Source organism: Morone saxatilis, unplaced genomic scaffold (assembly GCF_004916995.1).
Source record: "Morone saxatilis isolate NCDOM2014 unplaced genomic scaffold, NCSU_SB_2.0 Contig6, whole genome shotgun sequence".
NCBI lineage: Eukaryota > Metazoa > Chordata > Actinopteri > Moronidae > Morone > Morone saxatilis.
The window spans coordinates 1394780-1413512 of NW_023340206.1; the positions used below are offsets into that span (position 1 = coordinate 1394780).

At 39.4% G+C, this 18733-nt stretch overlaps 1 protein-coding gene across 1 annotated transcript in view; it reads left to right on the forward strand.

The window, feature by feature from the left end:
- The first annotated feature begins 5065 nt into the window (after positions 1-5065).
- Positions 5066-18733, forward strand: part of LOC118340165 (double-stranded RNA-specific editase 1-like) — a 33733-nt gene continuing 20065 nt past the window's right edge. Inside the window, exon 1 of the mRNA XM_035678037.1 lies at positions 5066-5165. Within this exon, the coding sequence (XP_035533930.1) occupies positions 5066-5165 (100 nt within the window). The remainder of the gene's footprint in view (positions 5166-18733) is intronic.

The following is an 18733-nucleotide window of genomic DNA, read 5'->3' on the forward strand; positions in this document are numbered from 1 at the left end:
CCGCAATTTCATCATAAAAGTAACATGACTGTTTTCTTTATTCCAGAGCGAAGTACTGAGGAAGTCCTCCCAGACCCTGAAGAAGACATAAACCAGGTTGGTTGACTCTTTTAATGTCTGTCTGTTTAATGCTGTTTCTGCATTTTTTTCAGTCCCAGCAGTGAAATTGTGGATTTAAGTTCACATAATGCTTGATAAATGTATTCACAGTGTTATTAAACCTCTTGACATAAAATGATAATGGAGAGTTATATGTAAAATTGCTGTTTAGATGTATTACAGACTTTGATGGTTCAAACTAAAATTCAGAGTCAAAAGTGACCGTAATTGCAGAAACACCCATGAATGGAATATTAAAGAGGCACTCAAGCAAATTAGGTTTTTTATTTGCCTTAAAATAATGGTTAAAAGAGGCTGAGATATCCTGACTTTTAGTCCAGGGTATCAGTTAAACTCCAAAAGCACTGGAACCTAAATTTCCCGTAATGCAACTTTTGCTTGGATCTTCTCTAATTTGTAAATGTCTTTCAAACCACGGTCACTGTTTCCAGATAGTGTTGCACTCCTCGCGATGAGTGAATGGGTCCTTAAAAATCATTGGCAGGCATTCATAAACAACTTCAGGAAATACTGTTGAATTAGGCCTCAGTAGCTCCACCGTGTGGGCTGTAATCAGACGTGCAACATTTATGTAGAACTTTACGCCTCCAGCCCTGGACATACTGACCGTTTGAAAAGTAAGTTATACTTTCTGCATCCACGTAGCCATGGGGGTCCACATTATGTCCATACCTTATTGTAAAATAAAATTATATTGCGATTATTTTGACATACATATATATATATATATATATATATATATATATACAAAAAAAACTTCCCTCTCACCCTCTTGGGGTGGTATCTGTGTCATCCTCAAGCTCGGGTCCTCTACCAGAGGCCTGGGAGTTTGAGGGTTCTCCAGTATCTTAGCTGTTCCTAGGACTGAGCTCTTCTGGACTGAGGCCTTCTGGATGTTTGTTCCTCGGGATCTGCAGTGACCCAGTTGGGGTCACTGCCCCGAGTGCTCCATTCTAACAGTTCCGTGTTTTCCGCCTTGTCCACTATGTCTTCTTCGCCAGTAGACCAATTTTCATCGGGTTTGCCCTTGGTTCCCTAGCACCTGACGCGGCCTTTGTTGACCCGGCGACGCTCCGACGCCGGTGTGACTCTATCATTTGTCAGTACCTCATTGTAATGCTGTTTGTCACACATTTCACCTTGTAGCTTCTGCAATTGTGGTATTGCACTTGGCCATATTGCGATTTAAATAGTATTCGGATTAATTGTGCAGCCCTAGTCTGCATGCCTTTTGACATCATCCAATGTAGAGTGTACAGGACTGCAAAGCTTCACCCATCCATGGCCCTATATGGAGTACCTCACGGCTTTTTAATAGACAGTGTTTCAGTTAAAGATCTAGGAGAGCTGACCTGTAATCACTGTCTGCTATTTCTCTTTGAAACACTTTTTTTATTAAGGTGCTTATAATAAGCATTAGTTAATAGGTAGTAAGGGCCTTTATAAGATTCTTATTAACACTAATATATGTAAATAAGACTATTTAAATGTTGCATTGCATTATAAACACGAGTATAAGACATTTGTAAGCACTTATAAGAAACAGTTTATAGACTGCTTAAGACTGTTAAAAAGAGTTTCTTATAATTGTCTATGATATCATTATAAACACATTGCCTTAATAATGCCTTATTAAGGTTAATACATACTTTGTTATGCACCTATTAACAGATTATGCTTTTCGCAGCTCGTCCATTTGGAATTAGCTCCACATGTTGTCAAGCTTGATAAAATGGGAATAAAAAATGAATTGAGTAATACGATGATTAAGCAGCGCTCTTATGTTACAAGCAGTAACACAGACCCTCCACGGAGCTACAGTGCATCACACCAATAACACCTTAACAAGCTTGTATCGCCTAAAAGATTCCATTAAGTTTCCTGGAAGGGAAGTCCAGAGCCTTGATAATGTGCAGAAGTGTTGAAATGCAGGTGTAACCGACACTAAGTGCTTTGAGAAACAGCTCTTAAAATTTGCAGTATATAATCTGTGGAGAGTCTGGGACCAAGTATGACACGGCTATTTGAAGGCCTACCCCTGTTTAGGGTCAGGACCCAGTAGATTTGTCTCAATCCTGATCTTTTGCCTAGTCACAGAGGGGAAAGCACAGGTGTGACTAATAACATTAATGATGTCTCTGTTGAGCGCGATAGCAGGACTCTGGAACTGGAACACCTAAACTATTATTAATATCATTAGTTCCACCTGTGCCTCTGTTCCAAATGTCTGCTGTGGGGAAGGTCTGCTTCCCCAAGGGGATCATTAAAGTTTAATCTTAATTTCTTCAGTAATAATAATCATCATCATAATACCTGGGTAATGAAGAGAAAGTGCTGCAAGTGTCTACGCAGCTGTGATGTTATAGTTCCACTGTAGACCACAAGGGGGCAGTGCTGGCTTTTCCTTGAACATGTCTACATGTCCAAATTATGTATGTAGTGCCATCATCCTGTTACCGCTCATCTCTATTTAACAACGCCTGTCTTCCTTCATTAAGCTAATTATACACAGTTAAAGCTAACACTACATAGCTTCAGACTTCACAGTTAACATAAACTTGTTACATGTTTTATTGTATGATATAACTTGACACCTGTTCTTATTTTAAGTATGTTTTATTTACCATCTTATTTGACATTAATCTGTCTCTTTATTTGTGTGAAGCACTTGATTGATTTCTCAATTTTAAAGCACTTTGAGCTGCATTTCTTGTATGAAAACTGCTAAACAAATAAATAGTTTTTATTATTATCTTATTATTATTATTGTTGTTATTTCCACATTTTCAAATCTTATAGAGGCCATTGGTTCTTTAACTTACAACACAGTATTGCAGTGATTTAGTATTGCACTTCCATCTTATACACCTACAATTATTATTATTATTATTATTATTATTATTATTATTATTATTACCACTAGGAGTCAAGTGAAAAATGAAAACAAAAACTGATATCCTGACTCCCTAGTATGGGTCAATCTCCAAAAAGGCTGGCCTCCAGGCATCCTCCATTTCCCATAATGCAACTCAGTGGCATATTTTGTTAAATCGGCTTGTAACAAAGGCGTTCTTTTATAAATTTGTAGTCTCCAAGCTCATGCTAAAATTGTATTCTTAGAAGTCTGCATAAAGAAGAGGAATGTTTTTCTCCACTGGAGCCAATGATCTACCACGCACACATGGTTGATTTTCACCAAAAGCGTGTCATCTCATCAAACTTACCTTTTCCACATACAGTACTGAACCTGTTATATTTTGATAATTGGTTTTATGTACCATGTAGTTTCCTGGTTGTATTGTAAAAATAGCCTCAAATCTGCCAACATTGCACCATCCTTGTCATCCCTTGTCTACCCTTTAAAAACATTAATGTGAGCTTTACTGTTCAGCTCACAGTAAGCTGTGTTTGTGAAAGTTTTATGGGGCATTAATACAGCTCTGTGTTAAAGCTGCAATCATTGATTTTAGTCCACTTGGGGGCAGCAAAACAAGCTACAAAGGTAACACTGACATACCGTCACCTTGTAAAGTTGTTATTGCAAACATGTCAAACAGAATAGCTGCTGGAAAACAAGGCTGATGAGAGCGCTGAGAACCAAAACAGTAAAGTTGAGTGCCGTAAAACCAAAACAATGAGCTAAAAACACATTTCACATAATGTAAAAATACTGATGAATGCAGCTTTAAAAATGTGGTCGGTTAGTGGGCGTGTTGCTTCAGGTAGCAGAGAGGTGATGGAACATAGTTAAAGAAGGCTGGTTTGAGTAGTAGAACAAAGTGGTCTGTAATACTCTGAGACAGGATGGGAACTCTGGAAAGTTATCACCAATCATTTTATCCTGAATGTGGACTATCACCAGTATTAAGCGTCCTTTCCATGTTGTTACCCATTTGGTATTACATCAAAGAGTGGACATGTGTGTGGATACAAGACTCTCGATGAACTTCAATAGTGGTGGCTACTATGGTTGAGCGACTACTTGGCTGAAACGAGTGTCCGGTACAGATAATGTGTATTTTACGTGTATCAAACGAGCGAAATGTGTCAATATCCGTACTCATAAATACAGCAACTTTTAGAAACATGGCATCTAATCAAACCAGTCGGATTGGTATTCTTTCCATTGTGTACTCTACTGCGTCTTAATTAACTCTTGTCACTACATAAGCTACAGACATTGTAGTGATATCAATTTTGTAAGGATATTGGAACCTATATTACATTTCTGCCAATAGATCCTTCCTAAATGTTACACACTGGACCTTTTAGCAAAACAGTGGGGGACAAAAAATGGCTTTACTCATTTATGTAACACTTTCAAGTGCTGCATAAACTCATGTACATGAAAGTGCATAAGCTACTTTTAATAATAAAATGTTTTTTATTTATTATTGGTGTTCATCAACAAATTCAGGGAACCAAAGATGCCAAACATCTGTAAAAGTACAGCATGGAAAAAGTAATGTTCTAGCCATTTTTACTAAGAAGCGTTTCCTTGAATGTTTGGCTGTGTTTCCCAGTGTTTAGCACTTTTGCAGCCACTCTAAACACTTGTCTCATGTAGTGTCAGATGCATATTCAAAAGACACTTTTTGGTATTTTTTCAAGAGCGCTTGCCAAGTTCATCCTAGCCCAGAGTGTGGATTTGAGAGTTTGGGGTTGGGTGCAAAGAGTGAGGAGAGGGAAGTCAGAAAGAGACACAAGAGGGAGGAGCAGGAGTCATCCCACCCCATTTATCTGACAGCCATTTACCACAGCTAGTCGATGTGCCAACAGCTCTCTGCCGGCTTCATGGTAGACTGGCTGCCCCTCCCCCTCACTCCCCCCTCCTCTGTCTAAAGTTGTATAGGCACACACACTCAGTGTCTATACTTAGCATTAGGAGCACATCAGAGCCCGCAGGGTAACTGAGGGGACAGATCCTCGTCTGTGAGCCCGAGCCATGGCTCTGCTGCTGGACAGCTCCCGCACCACGGCAGCCTACTACTGCCTGATCCGCCGCAGGTTCAAGAGGAGGAGGAAGAAACGCTCCGAGCGCAAAGGTACCCCTCCATACTGTACCTGCTGCTCTGCTCTGTCAGTCTGTTAGTCTGTCTGAGTGTTAGAGGACCAGAGTAATATAGTGACTTTGGAACAGATTGCATTAGTTCTGCTTCGGTACTGTTTTATTCTCATCATGGGAAGGACAGATGGATCCCTGAGGGCTGCTCTCTGAAAGTGACTGGTCTGTTTCAAAGCTGCTTGTTGTCCGATACTTTATGTTGTCATGAAATGTGCTGATTAGAACTCTTTGAAGTATTTAGCATTTAAGTTGTAAGCCTCTCATTTCACCGGTTACTTTGCTTTTTTTTGTGGTTCTGTTATTTAAATGTTTAATTTCAGTTCCATAGGCGTCAACTTTAATGGCATAAAGATAGCTTGCAAGTGCAAATGATGCTGGATTCCTATGCTAAATAACACATTTTATTCAAAAGTCAATGTCATTTTGAATGCATTTTTTATTAAATGAGTTACTGTGAGCTTAAAGACATTACAGGTGTTTGATATTAAACATCTGTTAAAGTACTACGTCAAGAAAGACATTGGAAGTGGTGTTTTATTCACTGTTACTCCTGTTTCTTTGAATGTTTTATCTTGTTTTTCCAATGTTTAGTAGGGCAGAATGATTATTTTCATCATGGACTACTCCAGTCTATCATTTTTCTCCATTGATCGATTAGTTGTTTTGCTTCCATATAATGTCAGAAAGTTGGAATATATTGATCAGCGCCCAGGGAGACAACCTCAAAAGTCTTGTTTTTCTATAGGCATCAACTTTAATGGCAAAAAGATGATAGATTTCAGTTCAGTTCATGTGGTGATTAACATGTTTAAACCAAAACTCAGTGAAATTTTGAATGCATTTCTTATTAAATTAGTTACTATGGTCATAGAGCCATTACAGGAGTTGGATATTAGAGGAATAAAAAAATTATAGATTTCAACTGTAACATGTTTTAATCAAAACCCAGTGTACTGGTCTTTAAATGGTATTTATGCTTTCGGGAACTATAACACCAAAAAATATTTTAAATATTTGATTTGATACTTTTTTATTTCTTTTATGCCATAACTTTTTCATAATTACTGCAGGAACAAACATAAAATCTGACACTGAAAAAGAAAAAGAAATCTCATTTTGAACTGATCAAAGTGCATCGATATTAGAGGCAACAGATCAAAAAGTTAATTTTTGAGACAATATACTTCAAGATGGAAGCTTTTTTGTAGCAAATGTAATTTGCCAAGCTTGGGAGAGAAAGCAGAATATTCTGTTTAAGACCAAGCTGTAAAATAATCTGTGATTTGAAATATTTGACCACTGTAACTTTACTACTCAAATCAAATCAATCAATGTTTTAAGTTTAAAAATATGATAACAGCTGCTAATATTTGTTTCTTAACATGGTAAACATTATTTAAACAGACCCACAAAGGAAAAAAAAATCTTAGTTTCCTTGGGTTTAGATTCACACTAATTTGTGCACTTTCAACGATACATTTTTCTTAATTTAAGTGAAATACCCAGTTACATGTTTATTTTAATGGCCAAGAGCAACACTTGTAAAATAAAGTATTTGACATCCATCATGCAGTCATCATCAATTTACTGCCTCCAGTGATTAGAGTGAAGTTTGTTAACTGAATTATTAGTGCTAGTATTCTCAGTAACACTCTGAATTCACCTGATCACTGACTGTGTTTGCATCACAAACCAATAACAACCTAAAAATAGTCATTAGAGAGTTTGGTTACAACTTTTAACAAATCAAAAACATTTGGGTTTTTTATACTGACAAAGGACTTGAATTTCATGGTAATAGTACCAAAGTACCACCTTTGCCCTTAGTGGATATAACTAACAATCAGTAGAGTATCCTTTAGAAAAACTAGTCATCAGATTGTTATTTATTTATTTATTATTGTATCCATTTTGTAATATAAAAATTTCACAAACAAGTCACCTGCTAAAAGTGATGTTTAACTTCCTGGAAGGAAGGTACCTATCATCATAGTTGTGAAGCCATTGTGAAGCTCAGTGTGGTTGCTTCTGGCTCTGGCATATTTCATTAAGGGCCTTATGGAGATTGACTGGCTTCTGGAGCCAGCCTCAAGTGGCTGTTTGAAGAACTGCAGTTTTTGGAACTTATTGTTGGCTTTATTTTACGACCATGTTGTCGCTTGGGTCTCATCCTTAATTCAATTTTTTTGGCCTAACATACTTCAGACTAGTGCTAAAGATGGGTTGGTCATGTTGAGTAAAGAATATCAAGATTTTCAACAAGATACAAACAAATAAATGGAGCCTAAAGCAAGTTAGATGTGTGACATTATAGTAGATCTCTGAATGAATAAATGCATCACAGCTTTCCTTGAATGGTTTCCTATAATGTAGTTGTACTACTAATACTGTAGGGCTCTTACAATGATTGTGGAGAGAACAGTGTCATTGTGGATTTGTTGTGACGAGGAAGTCTGAACGGCTTCTTCTCATCATAAACCATACTGAAGTTCTCATGTAGCAGCTCTTCAAAGATGTGCTGAGAAACGAGAAGTGTGTTTTCACTTCTAGACTTTAAATGCAGTGTAATGGGGCATTTGTAGCTGGCAGTGCAATCACTCACAGTGATTGGAAATGGATCTGGATTTTAGAGCTGATACTCAACGGGAAAAAAAGCTCTTGGTCCTGGTTGGTCCCGATCTTGAGTCGTGTATGCACTGTCCTCTGACACCCAGGTTGAAATGAGTCCCTGAAGTAACAAGCCTTAGGATAAAGTTTGTGATTAAAATATATTAGGCATAATTAAGTTTCAGCTTTCTATAATTAAAAAGTAATTTGTTTTTTCTTTAAGCATTCATTACTCCACCTTTTGTTGCACATGTGCCTGCGGACCAACGTCTGTTGTCAGTCCCTTGTGTATTGACCATAATTGCAATAATGGAAACTACTGTAAAATATTGTGAAATATTGCTGTATGGCTTATTGTTCTATCCCTAGTGTGGATATGGTTAAAATGTCATACTTGTGCAAGCTGAGTAATTGAACACGAGAATTCAAGAATCCAACAAAATAAAGCAGAAAGTCCAAAAACCAAGGTATGTAGCTCAAAACACTGGGAAGACTAATCAGGCAGACACAGGTGACACAGAAAACCAACGAACCAAACAAGCCATGACATAATAATCTATCTTGCCTTTACAGTCAAACAAATAGAGAATTGTTTTGTTTTTTTTAAACTTACTTGAGATTTAGGGAACATGGTTCAAGGGGCGTATCCAACTGTGTCACCACCTGAGAAATCTGATTGGCCACCTTAAGTGCCACCTCATTATCCTTACCTCTTCCACTCTGCACTGTTTTTCAGTGGGCTTTGTTTTAAAGCCAGAGTGAAGTTACTGGTATCGTATGAAACAAGATGACCTAACGCATCCATTTGTAGCAACCGTGTCATGTTAGCATGGCGGCTCAAGGGGGCTAAATAATGCTCAAAATTGAGGCATCATTTTTTGGTGATGGAAAAACTGGCATGTCCATTTTCAAAGGGATCCCTTGACCTCTGACCTAAAGATATATATTATTTGGTGAAGAGTGTTTTATGACTTGTTTAGGACTCAAAACTCAAAGTTTAGGACCTTTGACTTGACTTGAGATTTGAGTGGAGAGACATGAGACTTACATGTGACTTGCAAAACAGTGACTTGGTTTCACCTCTGCTGACTTCTGAATGTGATGGGGTTTTTTGTCAGGAAACAGATTTCTTACAAAAAACACAAGTAATCTGTTTGTTCTTTCTGAATGAATCAACGCTCTGTACCGAGTTCTTACATCATTTATATCACCAAACTGTGCCAGACATTTGTCAAGCCATTACTAAGCAAATGCATTCTGTGCACTTTGCAGAAGCATTAACTTCATCACATAGTAAATGTCGGGTGTTTAGTCTTTGTTGTAGTCTCCCTGCTTGAACATGTTTGCTGTCGAGCTACCATCCCGAGGCACCAACCAGCACTCCAGCTCCAGAGTCATTTTCTGTTTCACCCTGCTTCGTTGGCTCTGTTCATGATTGCAAACGTCTGCTAATATTTTCACCGGCTGCAAAACTCAAGTGCACTTAATCCTTGCATTAATTCAAATTTCAGCTATCGCCAGGAAAAGCCAAAGCAGCAGGTGCACTGCGATTTTTTCATCTTTTTCTCCCACTCCGGAATATTCAATTTAGCCTAACTGTTATTCATGCAGAGTGTGGTAAACAGTATTAATGTGTAAGAAAAAAAATGGAGCCGTTGTACATACTTTGCATGCGGGACGAGTAAGAAGCCCATCATTTCCGTGTCCCTGCTAAGCGGGGTGTTGTGAGATGAACTGAAGTGTGAGTTTAATCTACTGGGAGCAAAAGTGAATTTCAGACGAGGTATAAGCCGATGTGCTCTGTGAGGCGTGCACGGCACGCTGCTGCTAAGGGATGTGTCTGTCGGCCCAAAACCGCAGCCGCAGATCTCTGTCTGGCAAACAGCCGCCGCTCTGCGATGTGGAGGAGTTGATACAGCCTCCTCCCTACCCCGACATCCCCCTCCCTCCCCCACCCTGCAGTTGGGGTTTGGCCTGAAGCTCTGCTGATAACCCAGACTCTCCTCCGAAACCCAGAGGCTCAGGGTTGTGAGCTCCGCTGGGGGCTCTGACGCACACACACACATACACACACCTTCTCTACCCCCACTGTCCATCAAAAGTTCCATCAGACAGGTAGAGAGGGAGGCAGCATGAAGGGCAGGCTTATGTATCAGTTTTACTAATATTGACTTTTAATTTAAGCCAGATTTAAGGCAAGATTTTTATTGAAATACACGCATCTTATCAGCTTAAATCGAGCTGTGACAGATGATCGTACCATCAGCCGCTAATAAATATTTGCCCAGGTTAAATTCTCCTGTCAGGTGTCAAATCTTCTGCATCGCCAGAAAGCAATTAATCAGAACTGAAAACAGTGAAATACAAAAGCAGCCACAGTTACATGAACCAATTTCCTACATAAGGCTCTTTGAGACGCTAGTTCAGCTATTACAGCACAGTTACCACACAGAAACTTTACAAATGGCCATGAATGTGCTTCTAGTGACTGTCAAAACTCTCAAAAACGCAGATTCCAGATGGGAAACTGTGCAAATGCGTCCTGTGCTGCATTTTTTAAAATTCGGAGGGAGAGAGTTAAGTTATACTTTAAGGAACTATAGAAACAGTAGAAGAGTGATTACCAGTGGAAATATACTAAATAGCATGTTCATTAATGTGCTAACTGTCAAAGTTGATCCCAGCTGAGAGTGTGGACAGTAACTCTGCTTGTTAGGCATCAGTAGACAGCACCAACCTTCCACCCTCTACCTCCACCTGGCTGTCTATCAGCTCCCGGTCTCGCTAATCCTGAGGCCGTGGGGTGTGAAATTCAACATCAGCCCTGAGCTTCCCCTCCTCCTTCCCCTCTCTCTCTCCCTCTCTCTGGGAGATAGCAGAGGACCTGGCCTAGCCTTGACTGGGGTGAAGAACAGCGATAGCCATCTGTTGTGCGTGGCGAGACCAGTGATGCAGAGAGAATGGGGTGGAGGAGGGTCAGCGAGCGCGAGGGGGAACCTGGAATCTCTCATGCCGACCTTTGGAGACCTTATAAAAAATAAAGAAACTCGTGAAAATGACTGAGCACGAGCAAAGTCAGAGCCTGTCACCTCAGATCACATGGTCAAAGGGGTTGTCGATAGACAGCTGTCACACAGGCATTAAGGCCATCAGAGTACAACAGTTGAAATATGCTACTGATCCTCACATACAGAGACATACTACAGCACTAAATAGTGCTGCAAACAGCTGAAATTGTGACTTCAAAAGTCAGGAACTCTAGAACTTAGTTTAATATTAAATATGAAAAGCTGCATTTTACATGTTCATATTAGTTTGGGTGTTTTTAAACCTTCCAAACCAGTTATCTCATACCCTCCATATTTAAAGTCCACATTATAATGTTTTAATTTATGGAGTATCCATCTAAAGGAATGCTTCAACACGTTGGGAAATGTACACATTACATATTGTTATAGTGGCACAAAACCTCTTAGAGAGGAGGTTGGGGTGGATGGTTGGTCATCAGATTTTCTAACTTTGACACCAGAAATAGCTTTTAACCTCCAGGCCCAGTATGCTTAGGAATCATGTTCATATTGGACAATTCCACTCCTCAAGATTTACGTCCAGTAATTTACCTTCAGAGCCAATGCAGGAAGTAGCATGTCCTTTTAAGTAGTGTCTTTTCCTAATTTAGTAGGTTTAACCTAAAAGGTGCATGGAAAATTTAGAAAATTGTATTAGAAGGCAATAACAAACAACCTGTTTACACACATAGGTTTGAAGCCTTGAGGCTCAATTTAAAAGTATAAAAGCTATTTCTCATGTTTGGTTACAGCACATTAAATGCATCTGTTTTTATTAATTGTAACCCCTCGGACTACCAGAGAAACAACCCTACAGCCCATAGACTCATCAATTGAGCAGAAACTCTTTGACATTAAGGCTTAAACCCTTTTATATTTGTAAAATTACCACTGTAAGGAGATGTGCACCCATGGGATAAGATTTTGCTTTACTGGTTCCTCAGCATGCATGTGTCCGCGTCCCAGTTGGCTACCACAAGCAGAGTTTTCACAAGCATGTAGTCAATTTTCAGGCCCAGGAGGTGCAGGCTACCTGTGTTAGTGTTAAATGAAAATGAGAGTGTGTGCCAGTGGGGCAAAGGGGGGATAAACTGGCAAAGTTGCACGAAATAAACAGCAGAGAGTCCAGAGGCTGACAGGAGAATATCTTATTGCGACATGTAAGCATTCACAGCTGTAATAAGAAAGTTTACATACAGTAGCATACCAATGTTTTGGTAGGCAGAATGTATGTCTTGACTAAAGGACATTTTTTAACCAAAATGTCATCCTCCCAAGCAGTTATGCATACTTTTTACATTTAAATATGTAAAAAGCCTGTGTATATCGAGAAAGGAGTATTCAGTTTGCTAAGGGACCCATGTCTACTCTTGAATACTTTGCTAGATTTCTGTATATTTGCATCTTGTGACTCTGTCAAGTAGGCATTAAACGATTATCCTTATCTGAGGTGACTTATCTGAGTGTTTTTCTATTACGATACACAATAATATCAAATATTGTCTCATCCCTACTGTCAAAATTAGGTCAGTCAGTGTGTTTACATGTGCTGAAATAATTGGCTTTCTGTCAGCTTTCTGATTTCTTAAATGTCATGTGTATGAAAATCCCAGTTTTAATCATGTTAGGGAATTGAAGGAATCCAACTAGACTTCCTCTGGAGAATGATGATTTCTTGGATCTATACATGTAATTAAGTTTTTAATTGGCTTTTTACATTTGACTTCAGACAGGATAAGTAACAGCAGAACAACAAAAAGATAATTACGTGTAGTGATGCATTTACAATAATTTAAAATGACACTAAATAGTCCTTAATAAGTCCAGTTTGCATAACCAAACTGACTATTTGTAAAATCCAGGTTCATTTGTCACTCATCTATGTTCTCAGTACAGGGCCTGTCAGTCCAAATGGTCTGCCAAATGCTCCTAAAATAAGTAGTTCATGGTTCAAAAATACAGTAAGGGTACAGACCTACTGCATGTGCATGTTTTCAAATTTACAGTAATCGGCTAACCACAGTGCATGTAACTGCGTTGTCCGACCTGGTTTCTTCCAGTAACCTGGCATCTTGTGCATGCATGTGCATTTAAACACACTACGAAGGGGTCTATGAGTGTTTCAGTTTAATACTGATGCCTCTATTTGACCTATAGAAACACTACAGCTTTTGTCCACAGAAGTCACCAAACTCCACACAAAATGAAAGTTCCTCATAGGGGCTTTAACAATGGATGAATTAACTATGACTGAACAATGTGAACGAAGTAGCTACCCACAGAGAATTGAGTCCCACCCCTTTTTACTCTGTGCTCCAATAACAGTTGAACAAGGCTCGGTCAACTTTCTCCTCTCCGGTACGTGGATGTCTATGTTGAAAAGATTATCATATTTAAAGATGGTTAAAAGATAAGTGACATAAAGTCGCATCTTAAGTTAGCTAATGTTAGCAAAGCCCTAGCTTTTTGTTTTATGACCCACAGGTGCCACTTGGACACGTTTGCGGCAGCAGGCGGCTGTTTCCAGTGAAAAGTCTCTGATAAACCCACTGTACACTACCTGCTAAGCAGACGGATACAGTTGGTAAACGTAGTGCAGCATTTCGCAGTTAAAGAGATTTGGTGGACACAAAAAAACACTTATTCCTTAGCAAACAAAGGAGGACTAACACCTAGCTACATCTACATATAATATCTTTGAAGAGTTTGGTGCTCACTTCCAGGTGATGTGCAACATCCCAACCTCAGATGACCTTGAGCTAAATACATCAGCTTTATTTCATGAGTGACTCCTGCGGTCGTTGGCCGAGAGGCTTCATTTACAATGCGCTATCAAAGCATTCTCTCTCTCTGTCTCCTCCGCAGTATGGAAGTAGATAATCCACTTAATTGCTTTACCTTCAGGAAGGCTGGCACTTCTCCTTGGCCCCCAGTGGAGAGGGCACTACAGTGGTTTGACTAGTTTGCTGTCAGCAGCACAAATGTCTCTGGGAGGGAGGGGAAGGAGGGGCTGTGTGGTGGTCTGCATGGAAGCCCTGTTGGTTAAGTGAGTCGCATTAGCGTGCGGAATTGATACAGCATTCGCTCCGGCCCCTCCAGCTACTGCCAGGGCCACACAGCAAATTAAAGCCGTCATAAAGATTTCACAGAGTGCCTGTGAAAATGTTAGAAAGATGGCTGAAGCCTGCAAGTGTCCTTGGGAAGCAGTGAGGAATTTAGTTCAGCAGTGCTGCTGCAACACAGTTAAATTAAAGAAGAGAAGTTGATCTAATATACAGTGGAGGCTAAAACCCACCTGAAGTTATTATTAAAAAAAATGTAATCATTATCCCTGAAAGGTTGTTGCTCCAATGTCTCTCCCCGATCTAAACCCTTTCACCCATTTCAATGCCTAGGTGTAACATTGGACAACTCTGTATCAGCTCAGTGGCTGGATAATAGCTGGAAACTGAACCAAAAGTGACCTTTGTGGTTGTGTAATTAATGACTGTGATTACTCAAAAACAATGGTGATCACATTGTTAGTGTGTCAGGAAAGTTGGTCTGAGTGGATGATTGGGTGTACAAATTGACACTTGAGCCTGCAGCCTGTGACCTGGAAATTATTTGGATATATTACTTTTTAATTGTTTTCCCAGTTATGTTGTGGTGACAAACGTTATCTCTGCCTGCAATATGTTCAGAGACAACGTTTCTACAAAGCGCAGGTCTGTGAGGGTTTCCAGGGACCGTCTTAGTAATTTCGTTTTTAGTTTTAGTTAAAGGACTAGCGTGTGGGATTTAGTGGCATGTAGCAGTGTTGTTGCTGATTGCAACCCCCTCGCCTCATCCTCCCCTTCCAATCATGTAAGAGAAACTGCAGCGGCCACAAAATCCTAACATAGCGGCCTCCATGGAAGAGGACCCACCGCTCATTCTAAGGTAACGTAAACACAATGATTCTTATTTTCATGTGATTATACACTAATGAAAACATAACTATGAATATTATATTACATTTCTACCAATAGATCCTAGTAAATGTTACACACTGGACCTTTTAAATCGTAAAAACAAATTGTTTTGTAAGTCTAATGTAAGTTTTTTCTTTATTAACTCAAGACCATGATCTTTATTTGCTATAGTTAACTAAACTTTAACAATAGAGGTGTCAGAATGATCAGTTGTAAAAGTTGTTCTTTACTCTCATTCTACAGTATATGAAAGACTACCAGATGTACTATCTTGCAACCAGTTCTTTCCCCATACAACATATTAGATTCTTTTAACTATTAACAGACGGCCATGAGTGTTGCATTATTTAAATGATGTCCATAGCACACATGGATTGTGTCACACAGACACAAAACATACAGTAGTTACGGTATAGTAGCCTAGAAGTGCCAATCTCTAGACTGCTGTGTTTCTGGAGAGTGGATGCACATAAATGCTTGGAACTAGGATTGATCCCAGTATCTTAACTTTTCCACATTGTTAACAAGATTAATTGTGTTTGTTCTACCCATACTTTCCATGCGTATCCTCACTGAGGCTGAAAATGATCCACAGCTGCGTGTTTTTGCATGTCACCCGCTGCCTCATTCATTTATTTCCTTGTGTGATTGAATATAATGGTTTTGCAGTTACATTAGGCAGATTCTGTTATGATTTTGCTTGTAATACGTTGCAAATGTCACATTTCCATCCTGCTCCAGAAGCCTGTGAAAAGTTAAGTGAATTCAAAACAGAAACTTCCAGTGAGGTGCAGGTTAATAAGCTTTCTATTTGTACCTTCCAAGCTGAAAAGGTCAGGCAATTATCTCGATGACTTGAGCAAACTTTACTGAAATGTCTTAATTTAGTGATAGTCTTGTTCAAATGTCACTTTTTTCCCCCCACAAAGTTACATTTAAATTCTGCTACGATACAAAACTGTAGAGCCTGTTTTAGGTCAGTTAAAAGTTAGAATTTTGTTGAGGAGAAACAACACCTGATGTGACTGTGTGATAGAGCCAGAAACTTCCCTCCAGTGTTCACAGGTTTCTCCTTTCTGTCCCCTCTCAACCAGCATCTCATCACCTCTCCCTGGCCTATCAATATGTCACACCCCGGGCCGTCAGGGTCCAATTTCTACACGTCTCAAAATGTCATTTCATGGGGAGAAAATGGAGTTTGTGTGTGAGAAAAGCGCAGCGCTGCCGGCAATGTTCAAGAAACTTTTATTTATTTTATTTTTTGTCTGCTTCACATGTTTGAGGCTGCCTTTTTTTCCCCTCCTCTCTGTCTGATGCTCTTCAGGATCGTCCATCAGCATTAGGGCACTAAAAGAGTTCTCTGACAGCTGTTTGCAGTTGTTTTCCCTCTCGGGCTATGATTGTAACTTGCCTCAAGCGGCAGAAAAAGGCTCCAAAATCCATTTATCACTGTCGGCTCAGTCGCTAGTAACCACTGATGGCTGGTGTCCAGATTCTCTGTTCTTGTTGATGGGGTTTCCTGAGGGCTACACAAGAGGCTGACATAGGCTAATGCCCCCTGAAGCCGTGTTTCTGACATATCCACAAATGTATGGAGTGTATTATTTTAATTTCTTCCCCCACACGAGTGAACAACATAGCCATGACAGAGGGTTGTGTAGTTAATAAGACCAATTGATTTTGATTTCTTTTAGCCTCATTTTTCAAAGCCTGCCATCAGTTTTCATATTGATTTCCTTTCTAGTCAGCCATTAGCTTCCATTAATTTCAGTACAACATGAAAATCCACTTACAGGGACAGGGAACACACAGTGAATATTTATAATGTTTGACATTGTTATTTAAATCTATACTAGTAGTGTGGTTGAGAGCGGCTATGGCAAATTCACCCATTAGTGCATTTAAAGATGCTCCAAATTCGGATTTTTAAAGGATATATATATATATATATATATATATATTTGAAACATTAATATAGCAGCAAACAACTGTTTGATATGTAAAGATATAGTGGAGGCATCACACTCTCTCTGCCTGTGTTGCTATGGCAGCCACTCTGTGGTTTGTTTGCATAGCCAGTCTGCTCCATGTGCAGATGCGTAATGCGACTAAAACTGATGTTTTTCTCACCTGCGTTGGTGAATTAAAGATTTATTTCAACCAAATCCGAGGTGGTGATTGTTGGAACAGTGGAAAGATTAACAAAGACAGTTTTGGTGAGTTTTATTTTGTTTCTGTCCACTTTAAATGCAGTTAAGATGTTATAATGATATGCAAGGTAAAATGACCATTTCTGTCTATGGAGTCTGGTGGCGAGTGATATTACGGCTGTTTCTGGTTAAACAAAAGGTCTAGCTCTGTATTTGTCCCCAATGATGTGTTTCTTTTTATTTTTGACCAAATGTTTAATAATAATAATAATAATAATAATTCAAGTTTATTCTATATCATAGTTGATTTCCTTCTGTGCCTTCCCCTAACCTTGTTTGAATGTACAGGGTGTCTGCCTCCTCTACTCAGTGTGTAAATGGGTTTAGTTCTGAGGGCTGTTGTTGTTAGTGTGCTGTGATGCGTGATCTGAGGCAGGACTGTGTTGGAGCGTGGACGTATGCGGCGTAAATAGATTTTTATTTATTTTGTCCTGCTTGTCTGATAAACGTATTCTCCATGCGACATGGATGGTGAGCCACGGATTCCTTTAATATACATGCCACTTTCCATTTCTGCCGGCTGTTTATCCTCCACAATCTCATTTTCTTCCCAATTTGTTGATGGCGCTTTGTATTACTGCTCAACAAATAATGCTCCATATGTATGTATGTATGAAACGGTGCATAAAACACTGTCTGCATCAGATAAATCCGATCCTGTAGCAATGCCAGCATAACCTCAATGTAAATAATGAGGTAAACAAGGTTTTTAAATGAGCATTATACAAATTTCAAAGCCTCAAAAGTTTCTGTTTCTGTGACAAGCCTCCCTGATAACTACATTTGTTGACATTTTACTTCCTCTGAGTTAATTTTCTTCTTCCATTATCTTGAGAAAGGCAACCTAAGCCCTGTTCTCCTTCCGCCCGTCTCACACAATAGAGCCAGAGAAGCCTGATAACATTGTCATTTCTAATGTTTGGAGCCACACAGCTGAGTGGCAGCGGGGCAGGAGGCCATATCTGCCGACAGAGGAGCGATTATACAGACCAAGTGTGAAGCCTTTCCTGTCAATCCCATTGGCTTGGAGTTTGGCTCTGTTCTTCCTCCAGAGGAAAGCTGATTAGCCATTTCATTGGGTCTAATTGAGGTCTTCGCACTTGTAGCTGAGTATAGCAAACATTTTGAACCAACAACTTCTATAAATGGATTTTCTACAGAGACAAAAAAAAACAACCTAGCATCAAAGAATGAATGAAATAGGCTCAACTCTGACGACTTATTGCAGGCATAAATAGTGCAAAAGTTTCTTCACTGTGAAATGTTGAAAAAGTTAGCTAATGGGCTGAGTTTAAGCTGCTCAAACAGTTTGGTTTTGGCAGAATGGATGAAACTGAGACTTAAATCTTGACTTCTCTCTCAACATTTATGGTACTATTTATCCATCGAGATTGTTTTGGTGTGAGTTGCTGAGTTTTGGAGAATCTACCTTGTGTTTAATAGAATGAAACCAGATGGCACACACCTTTTTGTGGGTAGTTTCATGTGAGAACTATTTTCTTTCTACACGTCACTACGCAGAAGGAAGTGCGCATCTACTCATGGATGGTGGTCGTGTCAGCAAAGGATGTATACATTGTATTACAGTGTCCTCGGCTGAGCTCCAATGTTTGCTAGCTCACCTAGCACCATTGAGATAGCTAACGTTCAGCTACGGTTGGCGGGTGTAGTTCAGTAGAAAGTAAATAGTTCTTCCATGAAGCTGCTCAC